The sequence below is a fragment of the Marmota monax genome, unplaced genomic scaffold (genome assembly GCF_021218885.2).
Source record: "Marmota monax isolate L192 unplaced genomic scaffold, Marmota_monax_Labrador192_F-V1.1 WCK01_AAM20220418_F8-fsc00012, whole genome shotgun sequence".
Lineage (NCBI taxonomy): Eukaryota > Metazoa > Chordata > Mammalia > Rodentia > Sciuridae > Marmota > Marmota monax.
In genome coordinates this window covers 14,876,663-14,900,854 of record NW_026695227.1, presented here as the reverse complement: position 1 = coordinate 14,900,854, position 24,192 = coordinate 14,876,663, and the positions used below count along the sequence as shown (strand labels likewise).

The 24,192-nt window shown below is 39.3% G+C and overlaps 1 protein-coding gene across 16 annotated transcripts in view; it reads right to left on the bottom strand.

Moving 5' to 3' along the window:
* Ppfibp1 (PPFIA binding protein 1) overlaps positions 1-24,192 on the bottom strand; it is a 227,915-nt gene that overhangs the window by 66,252 nt on the left and 137,471 nt on the right. For all 16 annotated transcript variants that reach the window (XM_058576178.1, XM_058576186.1, XM_058576185.1 and 13 more), the window contains 2 exons: positions 9,409-9,507; positions 7,995-8,200 (listed from right to left, as the gene is read on the bottom strand). In XM_058576178.1, the coding sequence (XP_058432161.1) occupies positions 7,995-8,200; positions 9,409-9,472 (270 nt within the window). In that variant the 5' untranslated portion in view covers positions 9,473-9,507. The remainder of the gene's footprint in view (positions 1-7,994; positions 8,201-9,408; positions 9,508-24,192) is intronic.

Here is a 24,192-nt window from a genome sequence, read left to right as displayed (position 1 = left end):
ATCTATTTTATTTGATATGAGTATGGACACACCTGCTTGTTTCCGAAGTCCATATGAGTGATATGATTTTTCCCAACCTTTCACCTTCAGCCTATGTATGTCTTTTCCTATCAAATGCGTCTCCTGTAGGCAGCATATTGTTGGGTCTTGTTTTGTGATCCATTCTACTAGCCTGTGTCTCTTAATTGGTGAGTTTAAGCCATTAACATTTAGGGTTATTATTGAGATATGGGTTGTTCTTCCAGCCATATTTGTTTATTTATGTTACTAAACATGGTTTGTTTTCCTCTTTGATTATTTTTCCCCCCTTTACTGTACTACCTCCCACTGTTGGTTTTCATTGTTATTTTCCATTTCCTCTTCCTGTAATGTTTTGCCGAGGATGTTTTGAAGAGATGGTTTTCTAGCTGCGAATTCTTTTAACTTTTGTTTATTGTGGAAGGTTTTAATTTCATTCTCCATCCTGAAGCTTAATTTCGCTGGATACACAATTCTTGGTTGGAACCCCTTTTCTTTCAGTGTTTGAAATATGTTATTCCAGGATCTTCTAGCTTTCAGAGTCTGTGTTGAAAGATCAGCTGTTATCCTGATTGGCTTACCCATAAATGTAATCTGCTTCCTTTCTCTTGTAGCTTTTAAAATTCTCTCCTTATTCTCTATGTTGGGCATCTTCATTATAATGTGTCTAGGTGTGGATCTCTTATGATTTTGCACATTCGGCGTCCTGTAGGCTTCTAGGATTCGGGATTCTGTCTCATTCTTCAAGTCTGGGAAGTTTTCTCATATTACTTAATTGAATAGATTGCTCATTCCTTTGGTTTGAAACTGTCCCTTCCTGTATCCCAATGACTCTTAAATTTGGTCTCTTGATGTTATCCCATATTTCTTGGATGTTCTGCTCATGGTTTCTTAACAGTCTTGCTGAGCTGTCTATGTTCTTTTCAAGTTGAAATACTTTATCGTCATTGTCTGATGTTCTATCTTCTAAGTGTTCTACTCTGCTGGTAGTATTCTCAATTGAGTTTTTAAGTTGGTTTATTGATTCCTGCATTTCTAGGATTTCTGTTTGTTTGTTTTTTATAACCTCTATCTCCCTGTATAGTTGAACTTTTGCTTCTTGGATTTGTTTATGTAATTCATTGTTGAAGTGATCTTTCATTGTCTGATTTTGCTGTCTGATGTCTTCCTTGAGACTCCAGATCATCTGAAGCATGTATATCCTGAATTCTTTATCTGACATTCCATCTGCTGCAGATATTACCTCTTCTAACGTTGAGTTGACCTGCATTGCTTGTGGTCCTTTCTTTCCTTGTCTCTTCATACTGTTCGCATTTCTTTCTGCTTGGTGAAACTGTTGTGCTATTGAATTTTCCCCCTATATATTTATATTGTTCTTGTATAGTTGCAAAGTCTCCCTCGCAGGCGCGGGCGGCGGCTCTGCCCCTCCTCCAATTGGGGCAATGTGCCTACCACGCCGGCAGGCCGCTGGGCCTGTTCTGCCGGTCGGTAGCAGGTCCGCCTACCTTGCAGGCGCAGGCGGTGGCTCTGTCCCTCTGCGGGCCGCTAGGCTTGTTCTATCGGTGGTCGCAGTTCTGCCTACTTTGCAGGCGCAGGCAGTGGCACTGCCCCTCTGCAGGCCTCTGGGGCTGTTCTGTCGGTGGTCACAGTTCCGCCTACCTGGCAGGCGCGGGGGGTGGGGGGCGGCTCTGCCCCTCAGCAGGCCGCTGGGCCTATTCTGTGGGTGGTCACAGTTCCATCTACCTTGCAGGCGTGGGGGGAGGGGGCGGCTCTGCCTCTCAGCAGGCCGCTGCTCCTGTTCTGCCGGTGGGTCGCAGGCCCGCCTACCTTGCAGGAGTGGTTGGCAGCTCTGCCTCTCCGCGGGCCACTGGGCCTTTTCTGTCCCACTGTCTCCTTTAATTAAATGTTATCTCTAGTCACTAAAAGACATGTCTACTACTGGAGTGTTTCTTGTCCTCATCAGTATTATAACTCTACTACTATGATTAAACATTTATTGCATATCTGCTTTCTGTTAGACATTGTTCAAGGAGACTGAGACTTGATCCTTCAGCCATCAATACAGAAATCATATTTCACTTGAGTCCAACAGAATAAAGCATCTCACACAGTTTGTGTCCAAGAAAGAAAGAGCACAATACCAACAATATTGGAAATCAGTCTTCAGGCAGAGACAGCAATCTGTTCCATGTCCTCTCACCAGATGTGATGGAATGAGGGTATGTGAGTGGCAAAGCTTCATCTTTATGCTGTACATAGGTAATACTCTCAGGGCCACTCTGGCTGCCATTCAATCATCCCTTCCGATTTGCCAGTGCCTATAGTGTACTACTACACCTCTAACTCTAGGTCAGTCCTGCAAACAGCTCGATTGTTTTTTCCCCTCCTAAGTTTCTATTGTAACTCAAAAGATTAAATAAGATCCTCAAACAATAGGAACAATCTCTTTAGAAGCCCTTTGTTTATCCACCAAATCTCATCATTATTTCTGCTCAAAAAGAAAAAAAGGAGGGAAATACCTCACATATACTTCATCACACCCACAAAGCCCAACCAAACCCTTCAGCTATAAAAAAAACATCAGTTTATTAAGTGCTGTCAGAACATGCTTTAGAGACAGAACCTTAGGACAAGCTTAAATGTAACCTGCACTTTTCAAGTAGAGCTGCATATGTAGTCAAAAACAGACAATGGATTTTACTTTTGTTTGTTTTTCTGAGTTTTATTTTCTCAGTGTTTATTTTCAATACACAGAGAGTGTAAACCAGAGTAAAAACCAGTGCTCTGGAGTGAGAAAACCAGGTGGCCAGTCTCCAAAATTTACTATTGAAAAAGTTAAATTACACCCGAAATTCTGCCTCAAAAAGCAGATGCCACGTGCTGTCATCTGCCAGTCATGACAGAAATATCTTGAGAGGCTTCTCTTACAGCATTTAGGTGTTCTGTTACCAAAATATCAATTGCCAATACACAGTGGCTGCTTGGTTTTACAGTTAATGCATACAAAGCATCCTGGCATGTGTGTAGCCATGGCTGTTGGAGGGTGAGCAAGTTGGACAGATTTCCTAGTGTCTCCTAAAAGGCTCTTATAGATACCTTGCTTGAGTGAGAAAGACAAGCTCTGGTCCCTCTGATCTTATTTGTATGCAGACCATGATTCCTGAAGCTTCTGCAATTGGGAAAAGGCTACATGTTGAGAGTACATTATCCTGGTCAGAGGTATATTCCAAAGTTCTGAGTTGATAAAGAAATGAAGGTCCCCGAGTCCCTAGTAGAGAAGCACCAGCTACTATCCTGGTGTAGTAGCACAGTCAGTAATTCATTCACCCATCTCATTCATTTATTTGATATTTGTTGAAAGCCAACTATGCGACAGGATGCATATCCAGCAAAAAGCGTCTCTCAACTTTGGGAAGGATAATACAAAGCAAGAAAAAATGCTGTCCCTATTGTCCTTCTCACTTACTGGTTCTTTACTCACTTACATACTTACATACAGTAACAGAGAAAGCTCCTTCCATTCAATCCTAACAAATACCAGCAGTCTGGGATACCATTAAAAGCACACCTCTCATCTCTTACTCTGCCCTGGCCTCTCAACTGAGAATTCTGCTGACTTGGTCAATTTGTTTTCCTATGCTGAACCTCAGATGCAAACTGCTACAATTTTAGCTAGGACGTCTCCCTGAGATACTGCATAACTCAGATGACTGTGATCCTTTATAGGACACAAGCTTAAGATGTATCTTGTTTGCCAAGGCTTGAGAAAATATCTTCCAGAGGCACACATGAAGAGAGAGGCTGGTCAGAGAGCAGCAGGGGTGGGAGGAGGGTGGGATGGATTGAACTGTGCAGCAAGGAGTCAGGGACCCAGGGAGTATTGCCAGCAGCCCTGGGGAGAACATGTCCCATGGTTGAACTCTTTAAGGAGTATTGGTACTTTTACAGAAACTTTTTTTTGGAGGGGTGGTTCTTAATGGGTCCCTTTATTTAACTTACATGTTATGCTTATTGATAAATTTTGGCTTGTTTCTACATTTTTTTCCCAGACTGGAAATTGAACTCAGGGGGCACTCTACCACTGAGCTATATCCCCAACCCTTTTTATTGTTTTTGCTTTGAGATAGGGTCTCACTAAGTCACCCAGGTTGGTCTTGAACTTGTTGATCCGCCTGCCTCAGCCTCCCAAGTCCCTGGATTACCAATGTGAGCCACTGTGACTCATGGTGTTTTTTGTTTTTTTCATTTATGAACTTTAATAGATCATACATAGATGGGATATAATTTCTCATTTTTCTGAGTGTATATGTTTGCAGAATCATATTGGTCATGCAGTCACATATATACATACAGTAATAATGTCTATTTCATTTCACTATTTTTCCTATCCCCACATCCCCTCCTTTTTCCTCCCATCACTTCGCTCTACCTAAGGTAATCTAAGATAACACTATTCTTCTCTAGTACCCCCACCTTACTGTGAATTAGCATCCTTATATTAGGAAAAAAAATTGGCCTCTGGTTTTGTGGGATTGGCTTATTTTGCTTAGCATGATATTCTCCAATTCCAACCATTTACTGACAAATGCCATGATTTCACTCTTCTTTAAAGCTGAGTAATATTCCATTGAGTACATATACCACATTTTCTTTATCCATTCATCTATTGAGGAACACCAAGGTTGATCCCATAGTATAGCTATTGTGAATTCAGCTGCTATAAACATTGATGTGGCTGCATCACTATAGTATGTTGATTTTAAGTCCTTTGGGTATAAACCAAGGAGTGGGATAGCTGGGTCAAATGGTGATTCCATTTCCAGTTTTCTAAGGAATCTCCATAGTGCTTACCATAGTGGTTGCACCAATTTGCAGTCCCACCAGCAATATATGAGTGTACCTTTTCCACGACACCTTTGCCAACATTTATTGTTGCCTATATTCTTGATGATTGCCATTCTTTACAGAAACTTTCAAAAATGCATATTTGGAATTAATATTATCTACTTTAAAAAAAGTATACAAAAAAGTAATATATTATGATAACTGAACAGATAAGAGAAGCTGGTAAGAATGTCTCATTTCCCCCATGATTTGGAGTTATCACCATAAGCGTTTTCATTCCTTTTGTTTAAAATTATATTTTTAGAACTTCTGCTGACTCTGAGATTGTCTCAAAATTAAAACTGCCACATAATCAGATGCATTTGGGATTTCATTGTCTGACCCCCTTGCTGATAAGGATCAGGTCATGGTCCTCAGTTTCATTGACTGAAAGAAAATATTGCAAGAACTTTCCAGGGTAATTCATCTAATTAGATCAAAAGTAAATGAGGGCTGGGATTGTGGCTCAGTGGTCGAGCACTCGCCTAGCACGTGCAAGGTCCTGGGTTTGATCTTCAGCACCACATAAAAATAAGTAAATAAAGATATTGTGTTCAACTACAACTAAAAATTTTTTTAAATAAATAAAGTAAATGAAGCATCTTTGGTTTTTGCCTCTTGTTTTATTCTTTCCTTCTCTTTGTACTTGAGAAAGCACACTTAATTTGAAAGGTTTAGGACCAAGTTAAGGGAATAGATATAAGTAAATTAGATAGGTATAAATAAATGTAACAACAACAACAACAACAATAAACCCTTATCTCTCTAAATCCACATTCACTTCTTGTTGCCAGTTTTAGGATGATACCTGAATCTTTGTGAGTTCAGTGAAGTATTTGTCATTTTGTGGATTCAAAATGTTAAATAATAAGATAGAAAGCCACCAAAAATACAAACCAACAAATCAGTACTCATCCAAGGAATAAACAAATGACTTTAGTTCATTTGAATATACATACTATTCTATCATTCACAGAGTATCACTCATTATGCACATAAGGATTGAGCACTTAACGTATGCCAGATGTCATTCCAGACATCAGAAATACAATGGTTTATTTTTTTTGTGGCTTAAAGGAAAAATTCTGTAATTCATGATGCTTACATTGTGGCTAGAAAGACAGAAATAAATTATATAAATATGATAAATACATAGTACATAAGAAAGTGGTGAATGCTAAGAAAAAGACTAAGCAGGGAGACAGAATGAATGTGAATATTTTAGACAAGATGAAAAGAGCCCCACTGAGAGTACAACTTCTGAGTAAATACCAGAAGATTGTAAGGGTGCTTGCTAGCCACCTGAAGAAAACTTTTCAGGGAGAGTGAGCAGCCGTGAATACGCCCTGAGGCTAGTACTTGGCATGTCTGAACATCAGTGATACCACCACTGCAGTTTCTGAAAAAGGAGTGAGTGACGGACCTAACATATTCAGATATCTTCGTTATCATCATTATCATCATCATCACTTTTCATCATTCTCACAAAAACTTTAACAGAAAAATTAAGCACCACCACTGAAGGATGGATCATACAATATGCACTCAGATATAGAGAGGTAAATTGGGTATCAATGAAAGAACATTCAGTGCAGGATGGGCTGGGAGTACCAGCATTTGCTACACATTACAAAAAAATATTTTAGCTATTAAGCCTTCCGGAGCAAGCAGCTTTTACTTTTACCACAGATCCAGAAACAGATCTTGATCCTTCCACACAAATTGTCATTAGTTTTTATATAAACAAAATTAATTCATAAACTATTCATACATCTTACTAAAAATTAAGTATCCTTTAAATATTTGAAAATACCACCTCTCCTATCTTTGAATCTGTTTTGTGATATTCTTTTTTTTTTTGTATACAGATTTTGGTTTTAGGTTTTATTTTTTTTTATTGGTTGTTCAAAACATTACAAAGCTCTTGACATATCATATTTCATGCATTAGATTCAAGTGGGTTATGAACTCCCATTTTTACCCCAAATACAGATTGCAGAATCACATCGGTTACACATCCACATTTTTACATAATGCCACATTAGTAACTGTTGTATTCTGCTACCTTTCCTATCCTCTACTATCCCCCCTCCCCTCCCCTCCCATCTTCTCTCTCTACCCCATCTACTGTAATTCATTTCTCTCCTTGTTTTTTTTCCCATTCCCCACAACCTCTTATATGTAATTTTGTATAACAATGAGGGTCTCCTTCCATTTCCATGCAATTTCCCTTTTCTCTACCCTTCCCTCCCACCTCATGTCTCTGTTTAATGTTAAACTTTTTCCTCCTGCTCTTCCTCCCTGCTCTGTTCTTAGTTGCTCCCATTGTGTCTAAAGGAAGGGCAGCTCTACCACATCATCAATTTTTGAGAAGACCTTAAAAGAAGGCTCCTTGTTCTAAAAACCACTTAAAGCCCAAATCCAGAACTGGAATTGAAATGAAATGATTGGCACTAACTACTAGATGGCACTTCATATCAAATGACACTACTAAACTTCTATTGCTTTTTTTTTTTAATTTAGAGAGAGAGAGAATTTTTAATTTTTATTTTTTTAGTTTTTTCAGCGGACACAACATCTTTGTTTGTATGTGGTGCTGAGGATCGAACCCGGGCCGCAAATGCCAGGCGAGCGTGTTACCGCTTGAGCCACATCCCCAGCCCCTTCTGTTGCTTTTTGAAGTGTCTTACTCATTACACTTTCTATGGCTGAGCTATAACCTTAGCCCCTCATTACACTTTCCATAGAGAATTGTCATTGAATCATTTGTAGTGAACTTCCCATTATCATTGAGACAGCATCTATTATTATATTTACAAGACCATTTGTTTTAAGCCATAACTGGTTATTCAGACACAATTTAAAAGCCAGTACTTATGAGCAAATTAGTGACAGGTTGGCACTCATAGACGGAAATGGCACTTTTTTAAAAAGTTATTCTTAAAACAAATTGGAATCTCTTAAGGGATAAAAGAGAAACTAACATGTTACCCTGTAGTTTTTTTCTAGTTCTAATTAGGTATTTTACGCTTTAAATTTTGGAATAAGCAACCAAGATTCACAGCACAAATACACTGCACATGGACACTTACCACTTGACTCTGAAGCCACTCAATAAGCGTTTCTGCTGTAGAATCGGGAATCTGGCATCTCAAGCCCTCCTTCTCATCTGTTTCCATCATCTCTAACAATCCACGAAGATCTTCTACAAGGTGTAGAGCTCGCAAACTTCCCATGAATGGAGAGGTGGGAGACTGGCAATCGAAGATCCCATTGGAATATTCCAGGGCCTTAGAACCTAGATTAAAAAAAAAAATAAGACAGAAAGCAAGAGAATTTATGATCGATAAAACATCATAGCTGAAGGGGGTAAACCACCTAATTAATCAAAACAAGAAACAGGGTAAGACAATAATTTTATCATGTAAATCTTCCCAAGTCACAGATATTTGATGGAAAAATAAAACCATCTAATTGATGATACTTATCAATGGTGCAATATCTAACAAGGAGGCCAACTGTATGGTATAAAAAGAAAAAGAACATGGTAGTCCTTGATGTAAGGTGTGCTGCGCCCAGAAAACGACAGATGAAAAGGTGGCACAGCAGTTTTGGTAGAGTAATGCATTTTAGAAAAAAAAAATTTTAGAGAATTTATAGTCTTCAAATTCCCTGAAAAGGAGCTATGCATGGAGGCAGAAATTTGATAGCACAATTCCAAAGACAAGAAGTCCAACTCCCAGTTAACTTGCCAGAATTAAATTCATACAACTGCTTAAATTCATACAACTGACCCAAAGCCCATTCTGAAAACAAGCATATATTGCTCTTTGTCTCTTTTATTTTTATTTTCTCATGTGTCCAAAATGACTTAAATTTCTGGCTTAGGAAATGGTAGATAGAGGGTTATGAAATGAAGTGAGATACAGGCTACTAGAGAGACTTCCAGGGAAAGATACTAAACTCAATTTTTGTTTGTTTGGTTGGTTGGTGTTTTGTGCTAGGGATTGAACCCAGGCACACATTACATAACTCAATGTTTTAAATAATGACACTGATGTACCTCTATGACATTTCAGGGGAGAGATCTGGCTGGCAATTAGAGTTATAGACCTGAAGTTTAGTGGATTGGGACTTTACCAGAGTCACTGGTAAAGTGTATATTGAAGAGAACAGATCATTCATGGATGTGGGGTAGAGCACTAACCCTCAAAATAAAGTCCATGAATCACTTACATCAGAACAGCCTGAGATGCAAATTCTTTAACCTTGATGAAAAATCTAGGATAAAATTGGAATTTTTGATATTTAAAAATAAAATTTGAGAATAATTCTGGTAAAGAATGGAGAAGAACAAAGATAAAATCATGGGGAACCTAAAGACATTGGGCAGAGAACTAATAGTGAAAATAAGACAAAGTGTAGGAAGTAATAGAAGAGTTGTAATGAAAAAGTCAAATGAGCAGAGGAACTGTCGTTATTCCATTCTTCAGAAGATCAGATTACCTGCTATAATACCATCCATCTGCTCTAGTGCCGCAGCCAACATGTCACTTGCATCACTCATCATTTTCTTATTTGTCAATGGCAAATTTGGATGAAGATCTGAAAAGAAATAATATCATTACATGCTTAAAATGATGCATGCCTGCTAGTGGAGTCTGCTAATTCCACTTCAAATTATAACTCCACTTGGCAGTCAAATAGAGAGAGAGAGAACTTCAGAAGTAGTGGAGCTGAATTAACTGAATTTTTTAATAGGCTGTGGCCAATCATTTACTGTAATGTACCCATATCAGTTAATAAAATAAGTTTCAGTTCTTGCACTCAAGGTTATTTAAAGTTCAGTAGAGGCCTGCAGATATAGCTCACAGGTAGAGCGTTTGCCTAGTATGTACAAGGCTCCGTTTTCACTCCCCAGCACAGCAATCAATCAATCAATTAATCAATCAATAAAAACCCAACACAATGATTTCCATGTTGTTCTCTTTAGAGCCCCAGGAGTCTGCAAAGGGCATCAGGAAGGTGATAGAAGCCTAATGAGGGCCATGGGGGCTCAGAAAGACTTCTTTCTGACTGTACCATTTCTACCCAATCTCTGCTCTCTTAATTTTTCAGTATTGGGAATTGAACCCCAGGGGTACTCTACCATTGAACTATATTCCCAGCCCTTGTATTATTTTTTGAGATAGGGTCTTGCTAAGTTGCCTTAGCTTCCCAAGTTGTTGAATCACGAGGGTGTTCTACTGCACCTTGCTTTTAAAATTTTTCTAAATGCAAGTTTATAGTAAGATCTAAGAAAAGGGTTTAACTGTATATACACAGTCATCCCTTGGCATCCCTGGGGGACTGGTTCAAGGACTCCTCCTTGGATACCAAAATCCATGGATCCTAAATGCCTTTATATAAAATAACATGGTATCTGCATAGATTACTTATAATACTTAATACAATATAAATGGTATATAAATAGATGTAAAATTGCATTGTTTAGGGACTAAAAACAAAAACAAAAGTCTGTACATGTTCATCAGAGATGCAATTTTTAAAAACATTTTCCATCTGCAGCTGGTTATATCTGTGGATACAGAGGACCAACTGTACTAAACACCCCTACCCCCAACTACTGGTACTTTGTAATATAACAACAGCTATCATGTACTGAGTACCTGTAGTGGTCCCCACACTGTTACGTAATTATTTATAATATTCATAACAACAACTCTATGGAATGGATAAATTTATCTCTCCATTTTATAAATGAGGACTGAGATGTTTGATATTTGTAAGGAAACAGCAAGTAAATAGAGAAAAGAATGCCCTTCATAGAACCAAGGTCTCTCTGACTTCCATTATAATGGTGAATTTTTATTTGATTCTATCTCAGGAGTAGATTTATTCTGAAATTGTGTCACAATTTTTACCTGTGAAAATATATTGAAATTATACTTCTAAAAAATTGGCCACTGATAGGAAAAAGTCAAGATTATATGATTTTCAACATTAGTTAATTAATGCTTTTTTAGGTACCAGTGTAGGCAGCCATGTGGATTCTCCCAAAAGGCCTGAATAAGGCTCTTGCTGTTTTGTAGATATTGTGGTGTACTAAATATCTGGGAAATAAAGAACACGCTGTTTAACAGAAACCTTTGCCCTCTGTTACCAAGCAGCCACATAGTACTTACCACTTTATCTTCATAAATATATTTATAGCTCTGTTATCAGTTTCTTGGATCAGTTCTCTCCTATTCTTTCTAATAAAATGCCACATAATTCTTCTGAAATATTACTTTGATTTTTTTAAAATGTTAGCTTATAGTAAGATCAAATAGGTGTCTGACGGGCAAAACGCTTTAAAATACTTGCTGTCCATATCTTGTGGGGGTTTTTTTGTTTGTTTGTTTTGGTTGTTGTTTAATCAGAAACCAAGAGGTCAACAAGCTAGGTTACAAACCTGGAGAAATTTTAAATTTTTACTCAAATACTCAGCTGTCACAGACCAAAGAGATGGGACACAAATTTAATAGCCACAATTCAGGCTGGATATTTGAAATATGAAAACTGAGAGTATAACAGATTAAGTAGAAGAGTGTGACAATCCCTGAATTTCACATAATTAAGTGGCTCCCATTCCCTTTCATTTTAAAAGTAGCAATATATACACACATATGTACATACATAAACGTGTACATATGTGTACATATAAAACAAAGACAAACACATCAGGCTCAGCTATAGACATAGGAATACCAATAAAAGTAATGCCCACATTAGAAAAACATTTACCACTTCACTAAACTACAAAATCCAATATTTGTCTTGTTTAGTAACTGTATTTTGTGTAGAACAGAATCACTTTCTCAAGTGTGACATGTAGTTCTCTATTTCATCTGTGTTTCAGTGAGCCTTTTAAATGCTATGACAAGGAGGGGTGAGACAGCCTCAACTATGTTTGTCAAGTGGGTGAGGAGTCAATTTTAAAAAATACTCCAAGCTGGGCATGACTACCCACTCCTATAATCCCAGTAGTGCAGGAGGCTGAAGCAGGAGGATCGAGAGTTCAAAGCCAGCCTCAGCAACAGCAAGGCACTAAAAAAACTCAGTAAGACCCTGTCTTGAAATAAAATTTAAAAAAAAAAAAAAAAAAAAAAAAAACCACTGCAGCTCATTAGAGACCAAATCCTTTGTTTAAAATAATGACAATATTGAATTGCTAAAAGAGCTTACAAATGCTTACTTTCTATCTCTACATTTATCATACAGCAGCCTACAAGTAACAGTAAGGGAACAATAGTAAGACATGTAATAAAGCATATATAATTTGGCAAAGGTGGTAGGTGCTAAGGAGGAAAAGATGGAGTAGGATAAAAGGGTCCCGGGTTTGGAGGGGCTTGCAATTACATAGGTGGTCAGGGAACAATGACAGATTCAAAGGCCACAGAGCTCTCTAATAAAGAGAGTAGTTGGATATAGGTGATCTACAGATCAGTATTATACAAGTAAAGAATTCCTAAAGATAATTAAAAAATTGTAGGGGTGAGCACATAGACATGTAAAAGAAAAGGAAATACTTTCAATTAATAAAAACGTAAGGAGATTCTTCATATCTTTAATAATCAAAGAACTTAAAACATGTCATATCATTTGCTACCTGATTAGCAAAATAAATGGCCACTGCCAAGTGTTACAGAGGATGTGAAGTCACAAAATTTCCTATAGAGCAGTGGTGGGATTGTACAATGGTTCTACTACTTTGAATAATGATGTGGCATTATCATCTAAAATTAAACATTCACATTCATTGCCAGTACAATACTATTTCCTCCAAAGTATATAACCAAGAACAATACATAATATTTTTTTCCTTCATATTTTATTGGTTCATATTAATTATATATAACAAACTCATTGTGACAAAATTATAAAAGTGTGGAATATAATTTGCTTTTATTTGGTCCCCAGTACTTTCATTTGCCTTCCTTTTCCTGTTCCTTTTTCTCTACTCTGCTGATCTTTCTGCTAGTTTTTTTTTTTTCTTTTAGTGTCTTCTGGCTATACATAATAGTGAGATTCACTATGGTATATCCACATACCATATACCTAAATGAAAAGTTAGGTCAGATTCATTCCACTGTTTTTGCCTTATCCTGTCCTTCCTCCCTCCCCCTCAATCCCCTTCCTCTACTCCACTGATCTTCTATTTTGATAGAAATCTCCCATCCTGCCTCTACCCCTCTTTATTTTGGACTAACTTCCACATATCAAATAAAACATTCAACTTTGGACTTTCTGGGTCCAACTTTCACTTAGCACCATAGTCTCCAGTTCCATTAATTTACTAGCAAATTCCATAATTTCACTCTTATTTATGGCTGAGTAATACTCCCTTGTGTTTATATCCAACATTTTTTAAAATCTAAGTTGTTTCCATAGCTTGTTTATTGTGAATTATGCTTCTATAAACACTGATGTGGCTGCATTCCTATAATATGTGGATTTTAGATTTTTTAGAAATATGCTAAGGAGTGGGATAGCTGGGTCATATGGTGGGTTCACTTCTAGTTTTTTGTTGTTGTTGTTGTTGTTGTTTTAAGAAATCTCCACAGTGCTTTTCAAAGTGGTTGCACTAATTTGCAGTTTCACCAGCAATATACTTTTTCTCCATACCGTCACCATCAATTCTTATTATCTGTATTCTTAATAACTGCCATTCTGAGATTAAATCACAATGTGTTTTGTTTTTTTTATTTGCATTTACCTAACTGCTAGAAATGTTGAACTTAAAAAAAAAATGTTTGGGGCTATTTGTATTTCTTCTTTTGAGAAATTTCTTTTTAGGTGGGAATGGCAGTGCACACCTACAATTCTATCATTTTAGGAGGCTGAGACAGGAGGAACACAGTTTAAAGCCAACCTCAGCAACTTAGGGAGGCCCTAAAGCAACTCAGCAAGAGCCTGTCTCTAAATAAAATGTAAAAAAGGGCTGGGTTTGTGACTCAGTGGTAGAGCACTTGCCTAATATGTGTGAGGCACTGGGTTCGATTCTCAGCACCATATATACATAAATAAAATAAAGGTCCATCAACAACTAAAAAAAGTGGAGGTCTGAGAATGTGACTCAATGATTAAGTCAGGGTTCAATCCCTGGTGTGTGTGTGTATGTGTGTGTGTGTGTGTGAGAGAGAGAGAGAGAGAGAGAGAGAGAGAGAGAGAGAGAGATACACGGAGAGACAGAGAGAGACAGAGAGAGAGAAAGAGATATTTCTGTTTAGTTCTTTTGCCCATCTATTAACTGGGTTATTTACTTCTTTTTCTTTTGTGTGTGTTAAGTTTTTTTGAGCTTTTCATAAATATTCTGTCCTATCTGAGGAGCAAAGATCTTGCAGTCTGTGGGATTCTCTTCATGCTCTTTTTTTCTTTGCTGTGAGAAGTTTTATAATTTAATACCATTCCACTTACTGACTTTTGTTTTTATTTCTTGTGCTTTAGGGATCTTGTTAAGGAAGTCAGTTCCTGTGATAACCTGTTGAAGTGTTGGGCCTACAGTTTCTTCTAGCTGTTGCAGTTTGGGATCTAATTCCTAGGTCTTTGACCCACTTTGCGTTGATTTTAATACACAAATCTTCACAAGAAGGAATCTTTACAAGAACAAAAACACAGAAAACCACTCAAATATCCATCTACAGGAGAGAAGATAAACAAACTGTGGTGTCAGGGCTGCCCTGTTTAGGAGCTATGAACACACCTTTAAGTCCTGAGTAAACAGGTACTGGACTGGTATTGCACCCTGCAATGCAACTGGACTTTACCTCTGCTTGGATAAGAAAGGTGTAGCTCGGGGAGTGGATGTCACCTGATGGGGTTGAATCACACCCACATGTTTGTAGTAATCCTACCCTTCTGCCCTTTTTTGGATAGAATGTTCCATGGGATTAGTTTCCTCCATTAATAAAACCCGGGTTCGAGGTGTGCTCCCTCCTTTTCTTGCCTGCCTTGCCTACCTGGTGGGAGCTGGGTCAGAGGGGCCATCACAGAACCCAAAGAAAAAAGGCATTTCTCTGTCTATGTGTCATTATTTCATGACAGCCCACTTCTCCTGGAGTGACCCTAACCAGTTTACTCGTGTCATAGCACAACAGCAGGATACACACACAGTTGTCAAAACAAACTAAAACCAACATATGTGCAGTATGGACAAATTTATGCAATACAATAGTAAATTTAAGAGTTTCCAGTAACAAGATTGTTTTATAAAGTTAAAGCAATGACATATATGTATTTAATTATTTTATTGGTAATTCATTTTAATTATAATTAAAAGGGTGAGGGCTATGCATAATTTTTTTATTCATTGGTTCTTTAGTTATAAATAAGAGTAGAATCTATTTTGACATAAATATACAAACATGGAATATATCTTGTTCTAATTCAGATCCCAGTACTCTCTAACTCCTTTCTTCTCACAACTATGTATTTAATTGGTTTTCTATATGCACATGCACACACATACACACATACATATCTGTTAATAAATATTCATTATATTGTAAGTAAATATTGATTATACATTTTAGAAATACAAATTCAATGTAACTATACAAAAAGATTAAAAGGGAATGATAACAAAGTTACTCACAAATTTTTGAGTGATGAATTCAAAAGTGTTTATTACAATACTGAAAATAACCAAGGGTAATTCTAGTTTTGATCATGGTGGGATAGATTTTATTAAATGAACTGTTTCACAAATAGCAAAACAAAGTGGTAAATAAAATATAAAAACATGTTTTGAAGAAGTTGGAGAGGTGACTAGAAGCAGACAGACAGTGGGGGGAATTCAGCTCTTCAGAAAAAGAGAACCAGGAATAAGATTTACCTTTATACAGCTCTCCCCTAGGGCATCACCAGACCCTGTGATACAGAGTGCCTGCTGGGAATCAGGAGAAAACAACTGCAAGCTTATTGGCTCAAAGAACAGGATGGGGTAAAATCCTTACATTATACAAAGATATCTAATTTCTAACACATGGCAGACTATGACAAGAAGATAAAACATAATCCACCCAAACAATAAAAAGATATAAGTAGGGGCTGGGGATGTGGCTCAAGCGGTAGCACGCTCGCCTGGCATGCGTGCGGCCCGGGTTTGATCCTTAGCACCACATACCAACAAAGATGTTGTGTCCGCCGAGAACTAAAAAATAAATATTAAAAAAATTCTCTCTCTCTAAAAAAAAAAAAAAAAGATATAAGTAAAAAAACAATGAGGATGATGAAAAGGAATACTAATAAAATCTTCAATTTCATTAAACCCAGAAGGCAATGGAGGAACAATGGATAAAAAGGAGAAAGAAAAATATCAAAATGCCAAGCTGGTAGACTTAAGTTGAACCATATAAATTATTACGTTAGATATAAATGAAATAAATGTTAATAAACGTTGGGAGTTTCCCTAAGAACTCCCCAGGCCTTCAGACATGGCGGTGGGCAAATTGCCAGTGGGCAGATAACAAGTTGTTTTGAAAATTTTCTAATTGGTCCCCCCCCCACACCCGTCTTCCATGCTTGTGGAGAGTTCGTGCCCCCCATGAATCTTATGCAGGGTGGACGTGCGTGATGTAGGTGATGACCTGACCTTTACTATGATTGGCCCAGGGAGCTTCTGGTTTAAGATAACTGACTTTCACTTTCTATATAAGCTAGCACCAGCTTGCAATAAAGTGCTTCATCTTTGTCACTGCTATCTGTGTGTGTGCATTTTAATCTCCGACCACGAATCTTGGCTTTTCATTGGTGCCGAAACCTGGGAGGAGAGATTCCTCATTCTGAGGACCCCCTCTCTCAAGGTTCCCCGTCCTTGTTTACCTTTTTGAGCGCTGCTACATTCCACCCAACATCGGCTCTCCAATAGGTGATTCCTTCTGATAGACAATAGGTGAGTCCCCTCCCCTTCTTTGGGAATCCATCTCCAAACGGCTATATGCAAAGGCCTTGACTGTGAACGTCCAGCAAGGCTCTTGAAGCCTAGTTTGGAGGAGAGAACGCACCCCACCATGACTTTCACAGTAACGGTGGACTCTGTGGATGCCCATTTCATGGTTGATGAGCTATAAGGGACAGAAGACTAGGCACTCTCTGACTCTCTTTATCTAAATTTTCCTTCTCCTCTCCTGGGAAAAGCCCTGACTTCAGGCGGCCTGTGACTCCTGGCCTTCCGAGGTCTCACTGGTTGGGCTCTTTGGTGACGACTCATTTGCCCTCCGGGCCCGAGTCTCTTTGGTTGACTTCTCTTTTCGGGGACGCCTATAGGAAACTCAACCAAAATCTGTTCCAGTCCAGGCAATTCACCTCTTTTCTTCCTGTCAAGAGGCATTATGGGAGCCTCTTCTTCCCTCCCTGATGATTCCCCTCTCAAATGCCTCCTGGCTAATCTTAACCAGTTGTCCCTCACTCCTGACATCAAACCCAAACTCCTCATCAAATTCAGTACACAGAATTGGCCATATTACCAATTAGACAACCAAAACCGATGGCCCCCAGAGGGGTCTCTAGATCCTCAAATTCTTTGTGACCTTTTTAACTTCTGCGAGCACTCAAAAAAGTGGAAGGACATTCCCCTATGTAGATAAACTTCCTCTTTTCATATTACCCTGTTTTACTTGGCCACTGGCTGGAAGAATCAGCACTCCAAAAGCTAGACACCCCCTTACTAGTTTTTCACAAAATATATAAATAAGGCCTCTGGCCTTGAGCTGGGGCTTCACAAAGATGGCTACATTTCTAAGATAACAAAGTTACCAACTGGGCTCCATGGTAACAGCTGGCAGGGGGAGGAAAGAAAAAGAAAAAAAAAAAAGGTCTCCCTTTCCCAAGTGTCCTTGAAAGGTTAACTTGCCCAGAACACACACCAAAAAAACAAACAAACAAACAACAACAACAACAAAAAAAAAAAAACTGCTTTTTGTGAACTTCTGCAGACTGTGAACTTCTGAGCCCCTTCCCTTACATGTTGGGTACAAAATTCTGAAACTACCTGAACTTGGGGTTCAGGGGATTAATAGATTATAGCAGAAGATGTTCCCTCTGAATCTGGCTACAACCAAATAAGACTGTTTCCCTATCTTCACTGCTATCTTAGGTGCCTTGCCTTGTCTGTCCCTACAACAGTATAATTCTATATACTTAAACATTGTTTATGTTTCATGAAATGGTAAACAGATGTGACTAATTGTGTGCTGCAAATAACAAAATATCTCTCATTAAAATGGAATAATTTGCCTAAATACAGAAATTTACAAGGATTATTTCAAAATGTGAATAAAGAAGGAGTTAACAGATGGGAAAGAGAAATTAGAAAATTCTAAATATGGATTTAATAGAAGGAAAATGTGTTCCTGGATAAGAGAGTCTACACAATTAAGTAAATAAGAGGATTTAAGTAAATGATAAAGAAGGTCTATGTAAGTGGGTTATATATGTAAGTTTTTTGAGCAAGTAATCTTAAAGGAATTAAACATTATACAACTATGGTTAAACAACAATTGTTATTTTGCAATATTGTGATATGTTATTTCTTTAAGAGCTAAACTTGATTAATATAAAAACATCAATAATAATTGTGGTACTTATTACTCTTCTTTGTATATTAAATGTGTTCATATTTTCCAGGTATATAAGTCATTAAGATAGAAGCTTTAAAAAAAAATGATATCAAGCTGATGTTCTCCAAAAGGCTACATGGTAATTTTAGGCTTATAATAATAACATATTGGAGATTTATTTATATCATTTAATGTTCTATAAATGGACCTGTTATCAATAAGATTAATATAAAGTTCTATACACTGGGTACAATTTAAATGTAATATCATATTGTGTTAGTAGTATTCATGTGACATCAAGCAACAATATATATATATAAACATTATAAAATGACATTTAAAAACAAATATCAACTTCAATACTAGAACACTTTACCTAAAATTTATAAAGAGCCCTGGCTTACCTGAGATAAGGCTGTGCCTCCCCATCTTACTAAATGTAAGAATGACTCCAAAGTGAGCCAGGCTTCAGGTAAAGCCCAATACTCTCAATTTAAGGTGAAACTGACTTTGCTGGATGTTTATGATCAAGATTTAAAGTCAAATTAAAATGGCCAAGAAAACCAATATTTGGCTCTGGCCCTCTGAGTCGATCCGAATCCAGAGAATAGGGAACTTCTCTAAAGAGCTTTGGGCCACATAACCTCCTGATCAGGGAGATTAATGAGACCACTGGAGAATGAAAAGCCAATCCGTACATTTTCTGTGAATAGGAGGGTCATTGGAGACAGGAGACATCCCTGATGCTTCCAAGGGAAGCTACATGGTCAAGCAAGACCTGGACCCATCCTAGCGCAAATGGCACTAGCAGAACTAAGAAGCTGTTCACAAGTTCACCCTCGAGTGACCCCTATGGGAACTCGGCTGACTCTTAACAATAGATAGAAACAAAGTCAATTTTGACCAGCTTGATCTTAAACACCTAACAAAAACAGTTACGCCAAAAAGTCATTCTGAGGAGTAATAAAAGACTAGAACAGCTAAATAAGAGGAGACAGCAACTAGCCAACGGTCTCCATGGGGAATGTTCAGTCAAGTATGGCCTTGGTTCCCCCGGCTCACAGAATCTCTGTTAGTCCTCTTTATGTTTCTCCTAATAGGACCATGTCTATCAAATTGCCCACAGAAGTTCCTGCAAGATCAGATACACAAATTCACCAACAAGCTGGACAATCAACTACTTCTTTAAGACTACCAGCCCTGATGCCCAAGATGGAGACCTACGACTCATAACCAACTCCTCTGGCTCCAGAGACTCTGTGCCCATCTAAAACCCTCTCTAACGCCTTTTTCCAGTTTTTACAACCCCTCTTTCACTTCCTAGGAATGAGAACTACTCTCCAGCAGGTCCACTCTGCTTATTCTGTCTGCTCTACAATATCCATCCCCACAAGGAAGCATCAAACCTAAACTCCCCACACCTCAGATGAGGAGCCACTAGCCAGGCAAAGACTGGTAGATCAACTTCATTCATGTGCCTAGGCACAAAAAACTTCGCTACCTACTTACTTTGGCTGATACTTTTTCAGGTTGGATAGAAGCCTCCTCTACATCCAGGGAAATTGCTAACACTGTCACCTCCATCTTCATCCAGCAGATCATTCCCAGGTTCGAACTTCCCGCCTCCATCCAGTCAGACAATAGTCTGGCCTTTACTTCTCAGGTTGTTCAACTAGTCTCCAAAGGCCTCAACATCACTTGGAGGCTCCACATCTCCTACCGACCCCAATCCTTGGGTAAGGTTGAGAGGCCTAATGGCATTCTCAAGGATCATCTCACTAAACTTGCTATTGAACTTAGGCCCTTCTGGCCCAATCTCCTGCTGTTGGCCCTCACCTGAATTCAGGCAGCCTGCTCAGACGCCCTGCAGGCCCCATCCTCTTCCTCATTACTCCATCTTTCCTCTGAGGAGCGAACTCCTGACCCTCATCCTTCCTCTGGAGAACGACATCCTGACCCTCACCAGCTCTTTAGATTTCTCCATTCACTGTTCCAGTCTAGCCCCCAAAGCTTATCGACTTTCCTTCAATCTTTTTTCCCTCTTTCCTCCGACGACTGGACCTTTCTGCAACAGGTTACATCCACATGCCAGATCTGCCAGAGAACCAATACCAACACCCCCTTAAAATCCAGACCCTATCCTTCTCATCAGGCCCATGGTCACACCTCAGGAGCTGATTGGCAAATTGATTTCACAAACATGCCTAGGGTAAAAAACATCAAATATCCCTTAGTACTGGTGGACACGTTCTCAGGGTGGATAGAGGCATTTCCCATATCCAATAAGCGGGCATCCATGGTTGTGGATTGGTTGATATCTGACATAATCCCTCGTTTCGGGATGCCCACTTCCATCCAATCGGTAATGGCCCAGAATTTACCTCGAAGATAACTCAGGGGCTAGCTAGCGCACTATCACTCCCTTGGCATTTCCATTGCCCTTACCGTCCCCAAGCTTCTGGGAAAGTTGAGAGAACTAATCAGTCTCTCAAAGAAACCCTCATCAAATTCAACATCAATTAAGCTTAGACTGGACTAAGGTCCTCCCCTTGGCCCTGTTGCGTCTCAAGGCTTTACCAAAGAAACCATCCAACCTTTCCCCATTTGAGGTTATGTACGGCCGTTCATTCTTATCCCCCAGAATACAGACTGAACAATTACCTATACCTGATTCCTATGCTCTACCTCTCCTTTTCCATCTACGCTCTGAACTTTGGAAATACCAGGACTGGCTTTTATCTGACCCAACCATTACTCAAAACCCCCTCACCCTAACGCCCAGCTAACAGGCATATTACTGCCCCCCAGGTGAAAGACTCCAACTACACCCCAAATGGGAGGGCCCCCACCTCGGTCATCATGTGCACTCCCTCGGCAGCAAAACTCAAACTCACAGATAATCAATTAACTCCATGGATTCACATTTCCAGGCTCAAACCATGCATATGGGAAACTGATTCTGGCAACATCAGACCAGAGGACTCACAAGAATCCACATCTACATACTCTGGCTCTCCCCGCCCTACTGACCCTTTAAAAATTTGTCTCTCTGGTGTTTTTGCCCATACACCCATAGCTGAGAACATATCCAAAAATGTACCTTAACTTTTTGATTCTCATCCTCATCCGCACCCCAAGGGTAATGCCTTCACCATCGTTATATCTGGAGATTCAAGGTGAGAGAAACATACACACAAAAAAACACCCAGACCACCCGCGTGGCTACCACTTCTGACTGTCCCCTAACAGGATGCTCCTCAGCCATCTATATTGTACTCTCTTCCTCTTCCTCTGAGCTCATTAAGGAAGCCAGCTGCCCTTACTTATGTTTTTTATATGACCAAAATAAGGATTACTGCAAACAGTGGCAGGAAACCTATAGAGGCTGCCCCTATTGGTCATGCAGAATTCATGATGCATATTCAGGACAATTAAATATAAGAAAATTCAAATTTGAGTCTGCCTCCCACCAATACAAGCTGACCATCCAGACCCTGGGAACCCACGCTGAGCAGCAGGAGTAAAAGCTTCCTTTTATTGCAGGGGGTATGCTTCCACTCCCTGTGGTTCCTTATCCATTACCCGGGAATATATTTCCATAGAGTCCCCAGTCTCTTTTGTCTGAACCAACATAAAACACTCAGAACAACGGCTGCTTGCATCCCTAGAAAGCCAACGCACTTCTGACTCTTAGGCTTCATTGATCTATACCTGCTTACAGATCATCACTGACACATTGTCCTACCTAAACCAAACTTTTCCTGCTGCAAGTCCAGCAAATTGCTTTCTGGGAGCTTCCCTAGCACGGCCCTTACTTGCCGCAGTTCCAATAAAAGTTTCCAGCGCAGATGTTTCCAGCTTGCCCAACTCATCCTACAAAAACGATCCTATTAAACCCCTGCAGAATGTTCCTTTATGGGAACCTGAGGAAAATAACCTCACCATAATTCCTCGGGTTTGCCTTCTGGGATCCACAATTCCCAATTCCCTTCTGCCAGGTTTTTGCCACCATAACCTAACCATCAACCAAACCACTTATTCCCCACCTGGTCTCTTCTTCTAGTGCAATGGCACTCTCACCACCCTTATACTCTCCAACATGTCTGGCACATGTTTATTAGTCACTATAGTTCCATAGCTCACTCTCTATAGCAACTCTGAAGTAAAATCCATCCTTAACCCTCTAAAATGTGGAAAATGGGCTGCATTTCTTCTGTTAGTGGTAGGCATTTCATTAACGGCCTCAGTGGCAAGCGCAGGGATATCGGGAGAAGCCTTAGGTCATTCCCTATGGGCTGTCAAGGACGTTAATTCAAAGCTTGAAGGAGCACTTACTTCCACAGCAGAATCTCTAACATCCTTACAAAAACAGTTCACCTCATTGGCACAAGTCACCCTTCAGAATCTCAGGGCCCTAGATTTACTCACCACTGAAAAGGGCGGAACCTATCTTTTCCTTAGGGAAGAATGCTGTTATTATATCAATTAATCGGGTCTTGTAGAAAACAATGTTGTTAAGCTCACTGACCTGGCAGCCACCTTAAGGACCCCAACAAGTCAAAACCTTTTCTCTTCCTTAATGTCCACTCCCCTTCCTTGGACCACTATGTGTAATCTTTTTAATGTGTCTATTTTTACCATGTATTATAAAGTTTATTCAAACTCAAGTAGGTAAAACCTCTAACCAGACTTTTAACCAGCTTCTATTTGGAAATTATCAGCTTCTGGCCACAGATGAATCAACCGCCTTCTCCAGAGAATATCCCTCACAATGCTGAAAAACCCTTCAAAGATCCCTGGGATACCCTCTTGAGAGCGATATCTGATGATGCCTGGCTTGTACCACACGTAGAGACTTATACCAACTGGAATGAAGTGATAATGGACTTTGGCTTCAGGGAACATTTTGTGATGTCACATCTGACCTTATACCAATCTTTTCAGCTCTCTTGTGGGGACTCCTAACTTCCCTCCTTCAGACCCCTTCGCCGGTGACGCCCCCACTCAGCAGGAAGTACCTAGAATAAATCAACGTCCCTTTCCATATAATAACAAAGAAGGGGGAATGTTGGGAGTTTCCCTAAGAACTCCCCGGGCCTTTTAGACATGGCGGTGGGCAAATTGCCAGTGGCCGGCTAAGAACTCTCCAGGCCTTTCAGATAAGGAGCCCATAATGTAACATGGCGGCAGGCAAATTGCCAGTGGGCTGATAACAAGTTGTTTTGAAAATGTTCTAATTGGTCCTCCTGTCTTCCATGCTCTTGTGCTCTTGGAGAGTTTGTGGCCCCCATGAATCTTATGCAGGGCGGACGTGCGTGCACTGTAGGTGATGACCTGATCTTTACTATGATTGGCCCCGGGAGCTTCCTGGTTTAAGATAACTGACTTTCACTTTCTATATAAGCTAGCACCAGCTTGCAATAAAGTGCTTCATCTTTGTCACTGTGATCTGTGTGTGTGCATTTTAATCTCTGACGACGAACCTTGGCTTTTCAATAAGAGCCTGAGCTTGTTGGACTATATGCTGTTAACAGAGGTATACTTCAAATCATGAGCAGTAAGCATAGAAAAGTAGGAATGAGTATATAAGAAAAAAACTATGTTTCTTTTCTTTCACTTCCTTCTCTCTCTATCTCCCTTCCTTCCTGTGATTGAATACAAGCCCTCATTCATGCTAAGGACACACTCT